Below are 21,516 nucleotides of genomic sequence, written 5' to 3'. Positions count from 1 at the left end.
AGCTGGTTTCAAAACAATGGGATCCTATTTCCCTTTCTTCCTCTCTCTTTATTTCTTTTCTCACAATAGTGTTATGAGAGCCCTTTTAGGGTTATAAGCAAAAGAAAGACAAAAAAAAATATTAAAAAAGTAAGCAATTTTTTAATTTTTACTAAGTTCGATTGCTCTAGCTACGGCCGGGTCACGGGGGTCATGACCCGTGAGTTAGGTGAGTAGCCTGGCTTGACTGGCTGAGCCCGAGTCACGGGTCATTTTGACCCAACGAACCTTGCTCGACTCACTCAACTCGTGACGAGTCTTGTTACTCTGGTGCACAGCATTGATGAATTTGACCAAGAAGGGATCTTTTGGTAGAATAAACAAGTACAACACACCTTTGAGAAATTGAAGGAAGCAATGAGTACTTGACTGGTTCTTGCATTGCGAGAGTTTACCCAACCTTTCATCTTGGAGTGTGATGCCTTTGGTGAGGGCATTGATGCAATATTGATACAAGATCGACACCCAATAGCTTATGAGAGTCGAAGCTCACATAGGCTGAATGGTTATATTTCATATATGATAAAGAGATGTTAGCCATTATGCATGCCCTGACTAAGTTTGGACAATATCTGGTGGGCGCCAAGTTTGTTGTCTACACCAATCACAACTTGAGATACTTTTTGGATAAAAGGGTTTTGAATGAGTAAACACAATTCTGTAGATTTAGGCCTTTGATTTTGGTATTATGTGAAAGGAAAGAATAATGTCGTGGAAGATGTCTTGTCAAGTAAGCTGGTTATCTGTTCACTATCCTAGAATTCAACTGATTGGAAGGCATAGTTGTTGGTGGAATACTCTAAGAACACATTTGCATGTGACGACATTTAGGACAATTGATACAAGATTGTTGAAGACATCATCTACTACAAGGACAAGATATACTTGGTACTTGAATCCACAATGAAACATAAATTCTTGAAGGAAATGTACACCTCACCATTAGCCAGACACTCAGGATTCCTCAAAACCTACAAAAAGATCAAGGAGAATTTTATGGAAGGGACTTAAGAGTAATGTCTTGCAGTATGTTCAGGAATTCGCAACGTGTTCACAAACCAAATCCGAATACACATTACCTATGGGCTTGTTACAACCATTTCCAATACCTAAGAAAAAGTGGGATAACATTTCCATGGACTTCATCACCAAACTTCTAAAGGTAAATGACAGAGATTGCATCTTTGCGGTAGTTGATAGGTTGACAAACTATGCACATTTCTTTTCCATCTCCACCGAATTCCAAGCTACACAAGTGGCAGACTTATTTTTTAAGGGGGTTTTTCACCTACATAGGTTACCATGAAATTGTTACAAGATTCAAGAATTGACAGATTAACGGATTTCTAGATGATTGATTGATTAATAGAGGAACAAATGTGTTCCTTATAAAGAATTACAAAGACGTTGTTTCTAAAAGAAACAACGTAGACTGAAGACGAAATTAGAAACAAAACTGAAGACAGGATAGAAAACATTCCTATCTGGACTGAAGACAAAAGAGATAGGATAGGAAACATTCCTATCTAGACTGAAAGACAAACTACAGACAAGTAGTTGACCATTATAGAACGTATTTAACTAAGGAGATAATATCTTAATACCCTCCCCTAATGGTCAACATATGGATGTTAGAACATTCTAGGATAACTTCCTGGATCTACAGAATGCTGAAACCAAGAAGCTTTGCCAGAAGAGTGTTATGACTCAAAATAGATTGCAATTACAAAACTTCGTTTTTGTGGAAAAAATGGTAAAACCCAAAATTTCACGCAACCTTGCGTATTACAGACAACATGAAATGATTTTAAAGGAGAAAATCAATAAACCTAGAAAAATCAAAGAAGTACCCAAAAGAGAGCTTGAAAAACCTAGAAATAATGTTGTCGGAATCTGGATCTGTTGGCTCAAAAATTGAGGCACCCAGAAAAATCTGACGACAACCCATTTGAGATCTCAAAAAACCCACCAAGAATTTGTAATCAGTAAAAATTCCAAGCCCAAAAATTAGGGTTTCGAAAAAAAGGCATTGGCTGAAAAAAGCTTGAAAAAAAACTCCAAATAATGGTAGTTTAGGGCATGTAGATTGTTTGGAAAACGGATGTCCAAATAGCACAAGACAACTGTGATCAGAATCACGATTCCCCTACAAAAAACGCGAGTTGAATATTGGTTTTTTTTTATGCCACAATTTTAAAAAAAAATGCAGAGCCGTGACTTCGAGTTTGTAGTCGTTGAAACAATAGTCGTGAACCAGATGGTGATGTTGCAGAGTTGTGTGAAAAACGACAATCAAGAAACGAGTTGCAAAAAATGTATGGGATGTCTAGAAAATCGCATGGGAGTGACATTTGATTTTTAAAAAAATTGCAGAGGGGAAATACATGATTTGTAGACTAATCCAGCCACGAAACAAGCGAAATCTAGTCACAAATCCGGCGGCCAAGTTGCGATTTGCAGAAAATCGTGATTTGAAGGAAAATCGGGCAGTAGAAACACACGTGTTGTTGAAGTCACAATTTAGGGCAGACTGGTTGGATTTTGCCAATCCGCGATTTGCTTTCAAAACAAAAACCCTAGTTGGGTTGTTTTTTGAAAGATCGAGAATAATTTCAAAAAATCTTAACAAATAATTTCTATAGAAATGATAAATTTTTCAAAAAATAATTGAAGTATTTGCTCAGATACCATGTTACAAGATTCAAGAATTGGCAGATTAATGGATTTCCGGGTGATTGATTGATTAACAAAGGAACAAATGTGTTCCTTATAAAGAATTACAAGGATGTTGTTTCTAAAAGAAACAACGTAGACTGAAGACGAAATTAGAAACAAAACTGAAGACAGGATAGGAAAAATTCCTATCTAGACTGAAAGACGGACTATAGACAAGTAGTTGACCATTATAGAAAGTATTTAACTAAGTAGATAATATCTTAATAGAAATATAGTGAGCAACAAGTATAGTTGTTTGCTCAACACCTTTTAGAAAGAGCTATTTCGGCTGACAAGGACAAAATTGTCGCCAAGTACTAGCTATCACCCCTAGATTGACAAACGAATGTAAATTGTGAGCAAGTCGTTGCAGGGGTACCCTCAGAACTATGTTTCAGCACTACATAGGGTGTGAGTCAAATGGCTGCATCTAGGGGAGTACTACTACAACACCACTTACCACATGTTGGTTGGGATGATGCCTTTTAAAGACTTAATGGATATGAACCTCCCTCATTTGTGGACATGGTTTTGGGCAACAACCGTGTTCCAAGGGGAAAGAATGAGCTATAGGAAGGATAGGACATTTTGAGGTTCCTGAAAGAAAATCTCTAGCAAACACATAATCATAAATAGATGTATGCTGACAGACATCAAGTCGAGAGAAGTTTTGAGGTAGGTGATCTAGTATATTTCTAACTTTAGCTGCACAGACAACCATCTTTAAAGATAGGAGGTAAAGAAAAGCCAAGTTTGCATTTTTGTGGTCTGTATCGTGTAACCCAATGCATAGGAAAAGTTGCCTACAAACTTGAGAGATGTGAGGGAAGCCGCATGCACAATGTCTTCCATGTATCCTGCCTAAAGAAAGCCACGGGGCAAAACATCACTATATCAATTGACCTTTTGCCTCTCAATGAAGAAGGGAAATTTATATTTGAGCCTGTTGAAATTCTCAATGTCTTAGAGAGAAAAATGAGGAATTGTATTATTAAGGAATTCTTGGTATGTTGGAAACATCTGCCGCTCGATGACGCCACTTTGGAAGATCAAATTTTTTTAGAACATCTGGCATTACAATTTCTTAAAGACAAGTAAATTTTGGAATGGGAGGACTGTAATGTCCCCATTGTAAAATAAATAAAATATCACAACTTTGTATATGGGACTGATTGATATAGTATATCTTGGGGACCTTTTGTATTTTAATTTATTTGTAGATGTTTGGCATGTCATGTTTCGATACTTAGTTTCTCCCTCGATGGGCTATATATGTCCGTCGGGTGTTTTGGTATTTGTTTTGAATTGTTTCTATTGTATTGCGAATTCTTGTTGGAGTTCTTCTCTATTCACCATTATGGAAGTGGAAGATCTTTCCTATTTGGCTTGTGTAATTTCGGTGGGATTTCTAGCCTACCCTATTTTGCTGGTTGGATTACTTTTCTCAGATCTATCAATTTTGAGCACCATCTTTGTATGTAAACATCATTCCTATAACGACAATAAGTTATAATTCTTGTGTTTGATTTATTCCTTGTACATGCAATAGTTATGTCTCTCGATTCTGTATACTCATTGACAAGATACTATACAAGTACAACACACATTGAAATTTTAAGGCCATGTATTGTCTACTGTATGACTGCGTTTTCGTGATGCCGTATGCCGCAACACATTTCGTATGCCATTGACTTCTTGTTAGGATTAAAGAGACATAAATAACAATTATATGCAAATATAACCAATATTAGAAATAAATAAAGGACACAAAAGAAAACACAAGACCTTAAGATTAACGTGGTTCACACAATCTCTGGGCTATATCCACCAAATAGCGAGTCCAATATTCTTATTATCCAATGATTACAACCTGGTTATACAATCTATAATCCCTTGCAGCTTAATATCATCACAAGAAGCTACTATTTTCATCATATGTAGAAGATCCCTAACTGTAAGCCATTTTATACAAGAATTTTGCCACGTACAAAATTAGGGCTAGAATATGTTGTTCAATAAAACAAATTAACTCGTGACGCCTTTTACAATAGTAAATTCATTTTGGCTTTGGGGGCATTGCCTCTTGTCCTTGCCCTGTATCGCAACAGGGTGTGCGCCTTGGGCTACTGATCTTAGGACCTCGCAAGGGGTGCTGCCCCTTGACTCCACCTCGGGCGTTGTCCGAGGACCATGTAAGGGGCGTTGCCCCTTGACCCCTAGCATAGGGGCGCTGCCCTCAAACCCCCATAAAAACATCTGAGGAAATCGCGTAGAATGAAGTGGGGAAAAATTAACCCTTGAGTCTAATTAGGCTTCACATAACACCAATCTCCCATTTGCTCCACAACAATAATCTCCCACTTAGAGACTGATCATAGCATTGTTAAACCTATAGCACTTGTAAGGAAACTTGCAACCAAAAATATTACCCTTTCCACATAACCCATAATAGATTTGAAACAAATAAATAGTTAAAATTTACATGGAAGAAAATAGGCAACATACCCACAAAATGTGACACAAGAGATACCCTAGAAAACCCTCATTGAGAGAAAAATCTAGCCTCCCAAAGCATCCATCACCATGTATTATTCGACAAAATGCCATTGTAATACAACGATGGAAGCCTTTAAAGCCATAGTCACAACCAAACAATCCATATGAACAAGGATGAATCCGCACATCCCTTGCCATGCTTCAGCCTTCACAAATGCTACCTTGGCTAACCTAACTCGCCTTGTCTTACTTTTTCTTGCTCGACTTTCCTTTCTTGCCTTGACTCTATAACTAGCCTCGTGGTTTCATTTATAGTAGCACGCTCCTACAAAACTACTAAGTGGTCTATGTACTACCTAACCCATTGTCCCACATTTACTATTTGGGCATTTGATTATTTTTTCGTAATATTAAATAATTACATCAAATATTATCCTAATGTTACAATACAACTCATCAAGGATATTCCATGGGACACATGTATCTAGGTGCTCCTAGGTGCAACTTTACATAATGAAATAACATAATACAAAATAAACAATATTATGCAAAGTGTGCAACGCCAATTATCTCAACAATCTCCCACTTGTACACATTGCATAGGTTCAATCCATAGCCACATAAATGAACAAGGGAACAATCCCTCCTAGTACATCCACCATCGTGGATTTAAGTAAACCATGTGCTCCATCCCGATACCTGTAACAAAAATTAAAGCATCCAATATCTCAAACATGAATGATCCCATTTCCTATTATGCAACTGTTACTGGGCATACATATAAGCCATCCAAAGAGAAAGCCACCCAACCTGTCACACAAGAATTATAAAATCCTATATCAAATGAAACACCAAACACAAACATTTAATACAAAGGTAATCACATGTAGTCGTAGTTGTCAAAATCCATCCTAAAATAGCACCCATAACAAGTGCTAACCTATCCAACTATCCATACTTCCAAAGGTATACCAAGTGAATCTCACAACATCAACATATCGAACTTATAACTTGAAATCACAAGCCTCAAGAGTAGTACTTGCCACATATATAACAAAAATCTCCCACTGCAAAAGATAATGTCAAATCTATAACCAATCTACTCACAACATCTCATAGAAGTGAATCCAAGTAGTATCAAGGACATCCATAACACATAAACCAATGACCTATAAGAACAACTCTCATAACAAGTCTCCAACACTCTTCCAAGTTCTCTACAACCAACCAAGGAAAGAGATAAAATGAATAACCATGCCATCTCTCACATGACATACATGAACACAAACCAAGTATTACAATCTCTAACCAATGTCAAATCCAATGTAAGTGAAATCGAACATTCAAAAAGATACCCAAGACCAAAGAGAAACCAATATCTCCAAACCAAGAAGATACAAATCAAATTAAGAACCAATCCTCTACTGCCATATCATCACTGTCACAAGTTTTCACTAAATTGTGTATCCAAGCTATCCATGACATCATGATGAAAATCATCCTCTAACCATGAGAATCAACCAAGGCATCAAACCATCAAAGAACTCAAAGTGTACATAATGAGCTCCTCAAAAGAAATCAAATAACTATGATCTTCAACCAAGAATATATACCGCCATAACCAAATTAGGAATCCAAACCAATGAACATCAATGAAGTACCTATATATCCAATCATGTCATGCCAAAATCCATGGAACCATGATCACTTCCATGAACTGAGCATCTAACTCTCAATTTGTCCAAGTAGTCAGCATATAATAGTCAACCACAATCCTCCACCATGACTGTACCTAGTAATAACATCTCATCCCCCTTACATGAAGACAAATCAACAAATCATGTGACTAAGGGCATAAACAACCCAAATCCTAGCCAACAATTTGAATGCACATCAATAATGAAAGATGAATGGGCAAAGACAACCCATATCCAAGCCATAAATGCAAATTGTAAGTATCAACCGCTTACAATACTACACGACTTGTAGACCCAACAAGTCATCGTAGTTATCCAAATCAAACATTGATAAACATATCATCATGAGACCAATATGAAATACATCTTGAGTATATAATGACATCACAATCCAAATCTCCGAAATACACAATGTCATAAACTAATAATGTTACCATAGTCAATATAAATCACAAATTGTTCAGATCAATATATCACCAAATAAACCATGCTAAACCTACACCAAATCTGAATCAATGTGTAGAGCTCCAAGAGCTTTCTGACATCTATTGACTATTCGAAGTGCAAATTGTAACTCCATATGCCCAAATTATGCTCAAAACTATACTAAAAATAAATAACATCTGAATTTCGGGCTTATAAAACCTTCCAAAATGTCAAAACCATAGAATCAAACCTATACCAAGCTGTAGTACTCTGAATTAGCTTTCCAACGACTGTAAGAAGTCCAAAATACGACATCCTGAGTGAAAGTTATGGCCATTTTAACACTTGTCTCCCCACATACGACAACACAAGCCTTAATCCACCATATGCCACTCTCTTTGCATACTGTACACTCATCCTTCGACTTGTCAACCACTTGTATTCCTAGTTATTAGTGTACATCAGTAGCTTATGACTAGCTTGGACCGTACGGATCCCATCTGCCACCTCATAGGGATCCCATCATCATACAATAACATTGCAAGGATGCAATGACCCTCCTTAACTGTACACCATTCACATCTTCAGCCACACCGTACGGGCAACTTGTCTTTTTTATGAACAACTTCCCATAGACATTGCGGTCTATGGCTGAGGAGTTGGCTTGGTATGTGGTGTAGGGAACATTACAAACCATCATTGTAATTTCCTCTTTGATTGTATCCTTACCCCCCCTGTATCCCTTGCTTTATTTTCAACCTACTCTGATACTCCCTTTGCATGGAAGGGAAGCATTGTTCCAATGCAAAATATATGACCTTTTGTTGTCATTGAAGGGTCGATGGTTCATAGCACCATCGACTATGAAAATGATGGCTTGTTTTTAATTAAATATTCTTTGATTTGATTGTTATTATTATTTATTGATAGTGTTATGAAATTTGATTAATATTATTGATATGGATTAATTATGTATTAGTACTATTATTGATTAATAATATTAATTGTATATTATTTAATGTTGATTAATAATATGATAGCTTAATATAATTTAGTTCATTAATAAATTTATTTGACCTTTCCATTCAAACTTTGAAGAGTAAAATCTATTTGAAATTATAGGAAACAATTGCCACAAGATCTATTTTTCATGGTGTTTTTATTATGATTAGTTGGGTTAAAGTTTGCATTTATAATCTTCCAATGATGATGCTTATGCAGAAAGGTAGTTCCAACATAATTGAAGTTCCTATAGACAAGGCCCGAAGTGTCTCAAGTGGAAGGATGCAAATTTTTAAAGACGCATACAAAATATCGATTGAAAAAAGCTCAACAAATGCCATTTTCAGGCTATCATATGTAATGGTATGTGAGTGCATCTTTGGCAATTAGTTGGACTTGTTTTTGCAGTAGTTCCGTACCTCTCTGTTTAATTATTGCATGCTTATAATCTTTTAATGTCAATTTCATGCATGGTTATAAATTTATTTATTGTCTATGTTTTATACATGTTAGAAAGAGTGGATAGAACTTATTTCATGAATTAAATTGAAACTAGTGAGAAAGAAATATAACCCATCAAAATACAATTCTAAGTATAAGCAGAAAAGCAACTGATTTTTTATATATAAAAGTGGCTAAGGGGCCACACCTGTTTAAATTTAATAATATGCTTATCCATTCATTGTCACTAGATCTGTGAGAGAAAGACCAGAAAACAAAATGGTGTTTAACAAAAACTCTCCCCATTTTCTTGAACAACTAATTAAGCCCATTAAAAAGCTTCCTTATATGTGATCTTTATTGAATTCTACCAAGTGAGTGCTAAGTTCAAGCGTGTCAATATTTTCTTTATTAAAGAGATCAAATTTCCACAATCCATAGTAAAAATAAACTGATATATTTCTGGATTCGATTGTGTAAAGATTTTTTACCATCAACATTTCGAATCACACCAAGTGATCCATCATCAGGATGAAGAGAGAGCAAGAGATGAAAATAAACTGATATTGTTTGACATCTCTTGCTCTCTCTTCATCCTGATGATGGATCACTTGGTGTGATTCGAAACGTTGATGGTAAAAAATCTTTACACAATCGAATCCAGAAATATATCAGTTTATTTTCTTTATTGACAATAATTGTTTTCCTTTTGGGGGCTTGGATGGTGCTGATATATCCCACGATTATCAAATATTGAATGTTGGTGGTAAGATTAAAGAGGCGGTCTTGGTTTAGTTTTTTTGTTTGTTTGTTTTGAATTTGGGTTTCTTATAGTTTGGATATGTTTTTCAGATTTGCATTCAAGATAAGAAACAGTGCACAAGATGAGAAACAATGGACAAGAACTATGCAATATTTCTATGTCATAATCTGAGAAGTTCAAAGTAACAATACTCAGATTACATAGAGCATTGTTTAAACACTACGAAATAGAAGTTAACTGCTTGTTTAGTCTTCAATAAGAAATATGAGTAACCAGAATTACCACAGCATTACATACTTGGCTTGCTGTTACCCCTATCTTGAACACAAATAATTTTAAAATTTTCACATCGAAGTCCTTTGAGGGAAATTGCAAGTCAAAGCTATCTCCAGTCATTTGAATTAATGTTTAACTTAACAGTCTTTTTCAAATACCAGCATTGCTTCTATTATGAACACATTAAAATCATTGTTTGAACATACATGTCATCATGCCCAACAAAGAATATAGTGCCAGAGATAGAATAGTTCTGACTTCACAGTACAAAACTTCCTTATGCACCGTGTATGAGATAACAAACAGAAATCCAAGAGAATATCCACACTGCCAGATAGGGTGTCTGTAATAACCCCAACAGGTTATAACTCCTTCAAACACCAAAAATCTTTATACTTCAGTTGTTTGACATTTCGTCAAACACTTTGCAAGCAAGCTCTGATACCACTGTAATAATCCTGCTCAATTCCGACCTTAAAATACTGATTGAAGGCTCGAAGAATTTTGTCAAACACTTTGCATACAAGGGGTCATATGACCGATATAACTTTTCAAATTGCTGCAATGACTCTTGTTTCGATTTGCATCAAAGAGAATGCTTACAAAAAGACTCCAGATTGTCTAAACAATGACCTCACATGAATGTGCAACTAATTTTGACAATATTCAATACAAATATGTGACTTAAACTACTTGCAATATGCAGCTACAACAACTAGTAATTAAGACAAATACTTTGGATGCAACCTAAGATGGCATTAATGCACTTACAACCAAGTGGCATTAATATAAACACTTAGTATGCAAAATTATATCATTATTTATGCCAAAAAGAGAACTTACAGCCAATTGATATTTTGTCAAACAATTGGAATGCAAACTAATAAGCTGATCATCCACTCTAGGGTTGCAATATAGATAGTCTAAAAATTACAACGCTCTTTCAATTGCAAAATCCTAGCCTTCCTTTGATACCAATAATGCCAAATGGCAAACAAAGACAAGTACAATGTAAAATAATGAAGTGTTGAAGCTATATTTTGTACTTGGCTGAAAACCTACATTTCTCAGAAAATATGCCAAATGAGAAGTGAAGAACCTGATTGTGGATGGCTGTAATATTTTCCTTCAATGCTGCCCCTTCTGCTTGCTTTTTTTTTCCGATCTGCTTTTTCCACTTGCTTTTTCCGGATTTTGCTTTTTCGAACTGCTTTTTCGGATTGCTTTTTTTCGGAGTTGCTTTTTCGGACTGCCTTTTTTTTTCGGTTTTGCTTTTTCGGCCTGCTTTTTTTGACTGCTTTTTCAGCCTTGCTAGAAATGACCTCCAATAATTTTGGCCCTGCTAAAATTGCCTTCTGAAATGCTGAAAATGGCCTTAGGCCCAATGATGCCCTAGCTGAAGTGACTGAAGTATCACCTCCAATTGTGCAACCCTTCAGAAGATATTTCACTTCTTCAGCTATGCTAATCCAAGGGAGTTTTCGTTCCCAAAGATCAACTGACTATCTCAAACCACTTGGCTCCACAATAGACTATGTGACTGAATCACAATTAAATGTCAAGAGAGAAATAAACAACTGGATGATTAGAATGAAGCCCGAGGTGCCTATTTATTCTTTTTCTCCACTTTCTCCAGAAACTTCTAGAACATTATTTTATTTTATCTATTAGTGACTTTATAAAAAATATTTTATAATTCAAGTCACTTTATTAAATTAATTAAATATAAAGTTACCTTTTAATATTTATTTATTTGATAACTTTATAAATAATTAACTTAATATCACTTATTTATTTAATTAAAATAATTAATTAGTCATCCTCATAAAATATTCATTATTTTGGACAACCTAATTAATTAAATTAATTAAATCAAATTGCCTCCAAAATGGGGACATGACAGTCCGCCCTTCCTGAAATTGCTTGTCCCCAAGCAATGGCTGAACAATAAACCAATCAATCCAGCTGGATCCCAAATGTAGTCATGAACTATACTACTGTCAATTAACACAGGCTCCTGTAATATCCTCTGCAATATAACCAAGAGGAATCCGTAAAAACTGACAATTACAGCTCGACCAAACTCCAAAATCACAACTGCCAACATAGTAAATACCATCAACGCATCCCACTAGTCTATACGGAATGTACAATCCAACTCTACAACAATGGTGAACGCTCCCGAATGAAACTCTACCAAGTATGGAGAATCCACACACTGTACAACTCCTGTAGGCAACACAACTCTGTAGATCACCGACCACTGTCTCATAACCATAACTCTCATGCACTGCTGATGGTGAAAAGACATCACAAGATAAACAACAAGAAATGGAACCCAAACCAAATTTGCCTACCATCAACTCCTCAACACAAGGATCAAATGCTAACTGATGTACATACCCTGCAGTATAATGTTGATAAAAAGAACCAACCTCAGTCAACAACTCACAATGAACAAGTGATACAACCCACTGTGACTGGTCACCAGCTAAGTCAGGAGATGTCATAGCCAAAGGAGTAGAATCAATAACAACAACCGTTGAAGCATCACTCCCAAACTCCTGCTCTAAGTCATGTATTATCAAGCTGTCAACCACAGAATCTATCGCCATGTCATGCCCATCACAACTCTCATCTCGAGGCGTCAAACTGTCTCATAACTGATGACAAGCACTAGGAACCAAAGTACATCTCTGTATCATCATCTCATCAACATGGTCATCAAAGGTAAATTGATGAGCATACCTCACAGTGTAATGCCGATAGAATGCGCCAATCTTAGTCAATGGCTTAGACTGCAATCCAGATGAAACTAACTGCAATCGATCATTAACCATGTTGGAACTGACTACTACCTCCGGAGATATCACCAAGGGAGTATTACTAGCAGGAACCATGCCAACTGCCGGCTCACCAACATCACACATGATCTTTGATACAACATCTCTAGTCTCTGTGCCATCAGTACTAGAGGCCACCACCATGTTAGGCAGACCACAACAATCTGCTACAACACCCAACTCAACTGAACCTAACTCTAGTGAGAACGAACCCGATATGCCAATGTTAGTATCAAGGATGGATGCATCCCCATCTCCATTGTCTTTGACAATCTCGACCATGGACATCCTCGGATCACCAGACACCACAGCTTGTGACTGTATAGAATCTGGTAAAGACTTGAAAGCCAACTGTGTACTCTCAAGAATCTCAGAAGTCACCTTGAGCTGCTGAGTAAGCTCACTCACCTTATCTTCCTTGGCCAATAATGCATCGTACGCTGTACTCCCCCACTCCATAAGATTATCTCTGTCGGCTACCAACTGCATATAATTCTATCTTAGAATCCAAATAGCCTCCCATAAAGAGTGGAACTCTGTCAAGGAAAGATAACTGCCTCCCTGCTCATCACTATTAGGAGAACCCCATCCATAAACTGCTAACAACTGACGAGCAACATCGAAATGTTGGCAAGCGATAGCAATGTTGCACTCACTAACTCTCAACTGACTAGACACATGATGGCACTGGCTAGACTGTCTCCTACCAACCTCCTCTGACGCACTGTCTAAAGGAGTATCCTCAAAGTTACTGGTCTCTAGAGTATTACCATCCATATCCTGCGAATCAACCCCAAAGCTCATATCAACATACGGAGTATCAAAAACTGTAGCACCGCTATCCAACTCCTCTGTACCAAAAGAAATTGCCAAGGAAATTAAGTCTTCAAAACTGCCCACTGCATCCTCCTGGATGTCCTTAATGCCAATATGATCCTGGGACTCATCTGTACACACTGCCAAATATGAAAGATCATCAACACATTCCAGCAAGAATGGTCGACTGGATATATGAACAAAGCCCAACACCGGTGTATAAAAACTAATACCAACATCGGACAAGCTGTTGGCACAAGTAAAAACAACACCGTGCAATCTGCTAATCAAATCCATGATAGCACCCAAACAATCACTACTACCAAAAAGTGTTAAAGATCTTCAGTCAACTGAATCCCAAACGCCAATATAACAATCTCGAGTCCATATCCGTAAACTAGAATCAGCTGGTAACTCAAGCAAACTCCTCACCTGAGTAATATGACCAATACCGACTAACTCCATATACCTGTCTGACATTGTCCCTGTATCCTGGATGTGAATGCAAGATGAACTCACAACTTTATCAACGACCACATGTGATTTACATGCCGCAGAAAGCTGAGTATCAGGAGTGCAAGATGAAACTAAACTCAACTCCATGCCATGCTTATCCCCATGTCTCTCCCAGTCCTGTATTGCCAATGGAGTATTCACCAAAGAAGCTCGAGTGTCCTCAAGCTCGCGAGAAAGCCTGTCAACTTCCTCCTCCTTCCTCCTCAAGGCATCTGAATAGTCTCTGACAAGGCTAAGAAGATGGTCACGATCTGATAGAAGATGTAAATAACTCAACTTCATCGTTCCCATTCCTTCCCTAATCGCCTGTAAGTCAACACAAGAAGACTTTGCCTGAACTCCCTTATGTCTACCTTGTAACTGAATCATCCGAATGTGATCCTCTATCATATCCCGCATCCTGTCATGATGAGATAATGAAGTCATAATACTGTCTTCGCTCACCTTCAGCTGGCTGGACAAATCACGTGAAGTACTACCAGCCTCAACCTCATGTGACGAAGCATCTAACTGAGCCTGGTACTCTCTCTCAGCAAAGTCATGAATGCTCAATGTCTGCTCATCTCTACCAAGTATCTCACCATCATGCACAACAACACCTCATAATCATCATCTGAACCCACTACGTTGTAGTCACTGCCTATTGGAACCAAACCATGTTGAGTACCTGAGACATCACCCTCTGACGACCTGTATACAATTGTCTCAACTTGAGTATCAAGTTGACCGTTACTATCAATCTGCGTAATATCTATTCCCACTATCTTCTGAAGTATTGTGTGCCCAACATCTTCCTCCAAGCTAGTCTGATTTTTGTCCTCCCTAGATTCGGCTATATGCTGGTCACCAACTGCTGCAAACTCCTTGTAGAGGTTTCTAGATACCTCACTTGTAGAGACCTCTTGTTCCTCTTTCTCTTTGTTCTGTGATGTAGTCCTCTTAAACATGGAAACCATCAATTCATTCATCCTTTTCTGACTTTCATCCAACCTTTTCAAATTTTGTTTAAGCTTCTTCATATCTTTGTCCCACTGCTTCTGGGTATTTGAAGTAAACATGATTAACTAACTGATTCAATGTCCAATCTATCCAACAGGATGGCAGGTCAATAGCTCTGATACCACTGTAATAACCCCAACAGGTTATAACTCCTTCAAACACCAAAAATTTTTATACTTAAGTTGTTTGACATTTCATCAAACACTTTGCAAGCAAGCTTTGATACCACTGTAATAATCCTGCTCAATTCCGACCTTAAAATGCTGATTGAAGGCTCGAAGAATTTTGTCAAACACTTTGCATACAAGGGGTCATATGACCGATATAACTTTTCAGATTGCTGCAATGACTCTTGTTTCGATTTGCATCAAAGAGAATGCTTACAAAAAGACTCCAGATTGTCTAAACAATGATCTCACATGAATGTGCAACTAATTTTGACAATATTCAATACAAATATGTGACTTAAACTACTTGCAATATGCAGCTACAGCAACTAGTAATTAAGACAAATACTTTGGATGCAACCTAAGATGGCATTAATGCACTTACAACCAAGTGGCATTAATATAAACACTTAGTATGCAAAATTATAACATTATTTATGCCAAAAAGAGAACTTACAGCCAATTGATATTTTGTCAAACAATTGGAATGCAAACTAATAAGCTGATCATCAACTCTAGGGTTGCAATATAGATAGTCTAAAAATTACAACGCTCTTTCAATTGCAAAATCCTAGCCTTCCTTTGATACCAATAATGCCAAATGGCAAACAAAGACAAGTACAATGTAAAATAATGAAGTGCTGAAGCTATATTTTGTACTCAGCTGAAAACCTACATTTCTCAGAAAATATGCCAAATGAGAAGTGAAGAACCTGATTGTGGACGGCTGTAATATTTTCCTTCAATGCTGCCCCTTCTGCTTGCTTTTTTTTTTCCAATCTGCTTTTTCCACTTGCTTTTTCTGGATTTTGCTTTTTTTGTTTTGCTTTTTCGGATTGCTTTTTTTCGGAGCTGCTTTTTCAGACTGCCTTTTTTTATCAGTTTTGCTTTTTCGGCCTGCTGTTTTTTGAATGCTTTTTCCGCTCGCGGACCTGCTAGAAATGAACTCCAATAATTTCGGTCCTGCTAAAATTGCCTCCTGAAATGCTGAAATGCTGAAAATGGCCTTAGGCCCAATGATGCCCTAGCTGAAGTGACTGAAGTATCACCTCCAATTGTGCAACCCTTCAGAAGATATTTCACTTCCTCAGTTATGCTAATCCAAGGGAGTTTTCGTTCCCAAAGATCAGTTGACTATCTGAAACCACTTGGCTCCACAATAGACTATGTGACTGAATCACAATTTGATGTCAAGAGAGAAATAAACAACTGGATGATTAGAATGAAGCCCGGGGTGCCTATTTATTCTTTTTCTCCACTTTCTCCAGAAACTTCTAGAACATTATTTTATTTTATCTATTAGTGACTTTATAAAAAATATTTTATAATTCAAGTCACGTTATTAAATTAATTAAATATAAAGTTACCTTTTAATATTTATTTATTTGATAACTTTATAAATAATTAACTTAATATCACTTATTTATTTAATTAAAATAATTAATTAGTCATCCTCATAAAATATTCATTATTTTGGACAACCTAATTAGTTAAATTAATTAAATCAAATTGCCTCCAAAATGGGGACATGATAGTGTCCATGCCACAAAATCGACGACTTTCAAGGATGCAAATAATAGATATAGAGCAGTCTCAATTTCAGAAGAATAGCCACAAGCCTCCAAGATACCCTGTAATGAAAGAAAACTAATGGCAAATCAAAAGAGAAGATTGTCTTTATATGAGCAAGGAAAGAGCAGTACCAATATTGATTTTGATGACTAGTGCGGAAACAAATGGAGATTGCGTTGAAGAATTTTTTGTATCTTACGTGCAGAACTGTGAAACAAAAGAATACTTTTTCCTATGAAGGACATGGCTCAAGGTAATTCAGAGGCCATACTCATGCTGCAATTTCAACTCTATAAATTCCTAAATATTTTCTTTCAATAGAGGAATGAATTTATCAGAAACTGAGCAAACATGGGTAGTGTAAATCTCTACAAGGGTTATGGTAAAATGGAAATGAAGTTACATATGCAGTTAATTGCCGATAAGATTATTGAGGCAACTCAGGGATAGACTTGAAACGCTAGGCTATGTGAGAAGATTTAAACACAGATGAAGAGATGTCTTACAACTTTAATTAATCTGATAGGATTTTTTTCTTTACACCTGCTCTCAATTTTCTCCAAGTAAATATCTTATCCCTTATTGATCAATGAGCTTCATCATTAACAAATATTGATAAGAAAATTATTATTAAGAGGGCCTGCAGTGCTACATTCCTCCTGCCTGCAATGCTACATTCCTCCTGTGAGATATTTGAATTACTATCATATTTAATCTCTTGGTGATCAACATCCTATATTTTTCCAAAATGCAACATTCAATGCCCCTGTGGGATGGGCTTATTTTTAGCTTTATTCCTTGCACAAAATCTTTCTATTCCCACTGACTCTGTTCGTTCCTCCCAACTTGGCTCTGATACCATGTTAAAGATCTTAGGTTGTAGATCTGCTGTAACTTGTAATAACACTTGTGATTTTTCTGTGTGTTTCAAGTTACCTTCTCAAAGCATATGTATATAATATTAAGAGGCATGTCTTTGTAGAAACATGTCTCTTTAACTCTCATTAGTTATCAATAACATTTTCTTGTTACCATGATTAAGAGTGTGATAATAACTTATATATATATATATATATATATATATATATATATATATATATATATATATATATATATATATATATATAAAATGAGGTAAATATATATCTTATATAAATACAAAGTATATATAGATATATTTCTTTAGTGAGTTTTATCCGACTGAAACTATACTAAAATTAACACTTTCATTTTAAAAGATGGTCTCTTTTGGATCTCCAATATGTAAACCAGTGAGACAACAAAATTCTTCTTGAAGAGGATAAGGTTCGCAGCATCTTAATTTTTTGTGTCAATTATTGATGCATTGCTTCAAAAGGGACAAGATAGGCATTTCTCAGTGTTATTGATGTTTTCAAAAGAACTAGAGCAGAAGCGGATAAAGATGAAAATTGACTCAAAGGAATGTTTTCTCGATTATCTTTTGCAAAAGTGACTCATGTATCCTAATGTTTTGAAAGTTAGATTTTGGGTCTATTATTGTAAAAGCTAGGTAAATCCTAACTTGTTCTTAAGAGAGTTAGTGATTAAAAGTAATCACTTAGGTAGTTATTAAAAGTGTTCCTTTACGTAGTTATTCTAAATGGTTTGTCCATGTAACTTACCAATATTCTAGACTGAAAAATATATACTAATTTCTGAAATTTGTATCTTGAAACAGAAAACCGAAGAAATGCAAGACAGTTAGGAAAGTAATTCAGGTAACCATATTACCGAAAATAGACATCTTTTACACCTTACAATCCATTTCATGTGAAAGTAATTGCATAAATCTATCATAACAGAAATAACTAACTAATAGATATCCATAACTTTTCAAGAGAAACTAAATCATTTCCAATCATTCCATGAATATATATTAACTATGAGAAAAAAATTGCAAGATAAAGATTGGAAAATGAAACATACAAAAGTTGGATGAGGTATCTGATGATGTTGTGCAAGCCTCGAAATTTTGGTAAGAGGAGAAGCATTGACTTAGGCTTAACCTCCCAACCACAGACCTTATTAATCCCCACACAATCTTTTAATAAGAAAGACCCTGCCTACCTCGGGGTTGGGCTTGGGGCACCTTAGTCCAGCCATTTGAGCATACCGGTGTTTAGAATGTCCGCTTAGTAATAGGCAAGCATGCTTGATTAATTGGCACCACCGACATCTTGTGATCAATAATAGGCAACCATGCCTCTAAAACGACCTTTGCCAAGGATTTAGATGGGTTTCTAATACCCGATCACCACCTCTCAACTTGACAACAGAGTACAAAATGGACAAAACTTGAGCTTAGTTGGATGTATTATCAAACTTATTTTGATTTTAGATATTAAGGTTTTGATTCTGTTTTATTCCCTTGCAGGGTTTTCTTCATCTTCACCTCCTTTCATTGGTTAGTCCAGCTGGGGTGAGTCCTTGGAGAAAGTAACCCCCATTTGTGAATAGATCACCTGGATTTCTATCCATGGGTGGTTAAGCCGTGAGTACTATCTTGAGAAATGATAAATTCAATTCTTACAATATTAAGATTGTAGAGAAGAATTCACAACAGATGTAAGATAGGGAAGAACATAGACCTCAAGCATTTACACATCTAGAAACTCTGCCATTATTTGAAAACAACAACATTTAGTGAACTTAAGAATCAGAAAAGACAAGTGTACTGACTTTGACACATAGTGGTGTTTATATGTTATCATAAAACCCGATGCATTGTTACAGAGCATATCGTCGGGTGCATAGATGCAATTCATAGCATTGAAATCAGATTGCCACAGAGCATAGATATAGATCTATAATTGGTGCATAATGCATAATCATATAAATCCAATGTATTGGTAGAGAGTGCACTATTGGGTGCATAGATGCATAATTCATAACCTGGTCGGTGTTTCCTTGATAGTTTGGTTGATGCATCGATCTCACGACTTGGAATGACTCTTGCTGAGGTATGACAGGGGTATGAAATGAGTGAAAAGCCAGTGTCCAAATATAGAAAATATATATTGAGAAGAAGTAAGGGGGTCCTCCTCCATTAGTCGTGCCATGATGTGTATATAATATCCCTACAACTCAATGAGCCACGACCTTTCCTTGCTCATTCAAGGTAACAGTTACAAGATCATCGGTTTTAAAAGAAAAAATAGAGAGGTGGCACCAAGTGTACTTGGTTGTCTCATGGAGAAAATATAAGTTGAATGATTAAAAGGTTCTTTATTTTAAATTATATATATATATATATATATATATATATATATATATATATATATATATATATATATATATATATATATATATATATATATATATATATATATATGTATTTTTAATTTTTAATTGATTCCATCATGCTATTATTATATCTAAGGTCACCCCTATTTTAAATACGTATAGCTATATACATGTGTAGTTTGGAGAATTTAAGATTTATTTTAACATCATATCCTCTTGATATATACACATGTATATAATTATATACACATGTATATAATTATACATATATTAATATGGACAAACTATAGATACTATTTTAATATCATGGTGGCATCATATATATATATAGGTGATGATGAAAGAAAAATGGAGACCCCATCACAAGACAACAATGGTAATGGTTCTGAACATGAATTTTGTTAATGATAGTTATAAATTTCTTTTTTTATATGTTTGTCCAAGTAGCTCATGACTATCCCTTGGTGTACTCTATTGAGAAGTAGCTAAATCCTTATCAAGGTAGTTAGAGGTCATACATGGTGATCAACAAATGGACTAGAACAGTGCCCCATCCCTTGAATCTCATTTGGTAATGCTTTCTCCCCTTTGCCTGCTCCTGCAACCACTTGTGCAACATTTCCACAATAATAAGAAGTTCTTCCATTTTAAATCAATATTAGAATATAACACAGATAACTTTAGCAACAGATTACTACCATTATCAATAAGCAATTATACATAATAACTATTAACAACCAAGGTCATATGAAATAAACGGTTAACTATAACTTCCCTTTTCACATGATCGAAAGAAATGATGGTTTTAACTAATCATCTCAACGACTATAATATATTTTAATAGGTCAAAATTTTGGAATGTAACAGGCCAAGTAAGTTATTCTAAGGGTTTACTCGAAGTAGTTGTCTCATGTAACCACCTTAGGTAGTTATCTAAAGTAGTTAGGTGGGTATGCTAAGTGGTTGCTGATTAGTTTTATGCTGTAATGTAAAAGGGGAGGACTTTTGGCAAAGGGGAACTATGGAGAATTTACTTTAGTGATTTTTGAATTTTTTATCATGTTTAAAGTGTCTTTAAATTTGTAAATCTTCAAAGAGATAAATGAGGAATGCATTTAGTCATGTCTCAAATGTGTTTGTGATTTGTTATTTATTACTATGTTCTTGTATGTCAATTTGGTAATCTCTTTATATATTGATGTACCCAAATACTCTTTCTGATTTATGTAATTGGTTTAGCAATAAGCATTCGTTTCTTAGTATCTTGATGTGAATATATTAGAATAGGTTATCTTTTCATATGTCAAGGTTCGTTATTCTTATTTTGTCATCATTTCATTTGTGCTTAAACCCCTTTGTAATCATTACCATTTATGAATCTCAATTAGTATTCGTATGTCTACTATTAAGGTTTAAGTTATCTATTTTCTTTAGTTCTATTTTGTCTTATTTTTGTACTTATAGGTGAAAAGCACACAAAAACT

General features: G+C 35.7%; 1 protein-coding gene across 1 annotated transcript in view; it reads left to right on the top strand.

The window, feature by feature from the left end:
• The window catches only part of LOC149538273 (protein HAPLESS 2-like), a 452,273-nt gene that overhangs the window by 40,152 nt on the left and 390,605 nt on the right, over positions 1-21,516 (top strand). The window contains exon 2 of the mRNA XM_089799641.1: positions 8,595-8,738. Coding sequence (XP_089655767.1) covers positions 8,595-8,738 — 144 coding nt within the window. The remainder of the gene's footprint in view (positions 1-8,594; positions 8,739-21,516) is intronic.

Source organism: Cupressus sempervirens, chromosome 9, assembly GCF_028749045.1.
Source record: "Cupressus sempervirens isolate cs-2001-9-10 chromosome 9, ASM2874904v1, whole genome shotgun sequence".
Lineage (NCBI taxonomy): Eukaryota > Viridiplantae > Streptophyta > Pinopsida > Cupressales > Cupressaceae > Cupressus > Cupressus sempervirens.
Note: the sequence above shows the minus strand (reverse complement) of the source record. Positions and strands in the feature narration are given on the sequence as shown.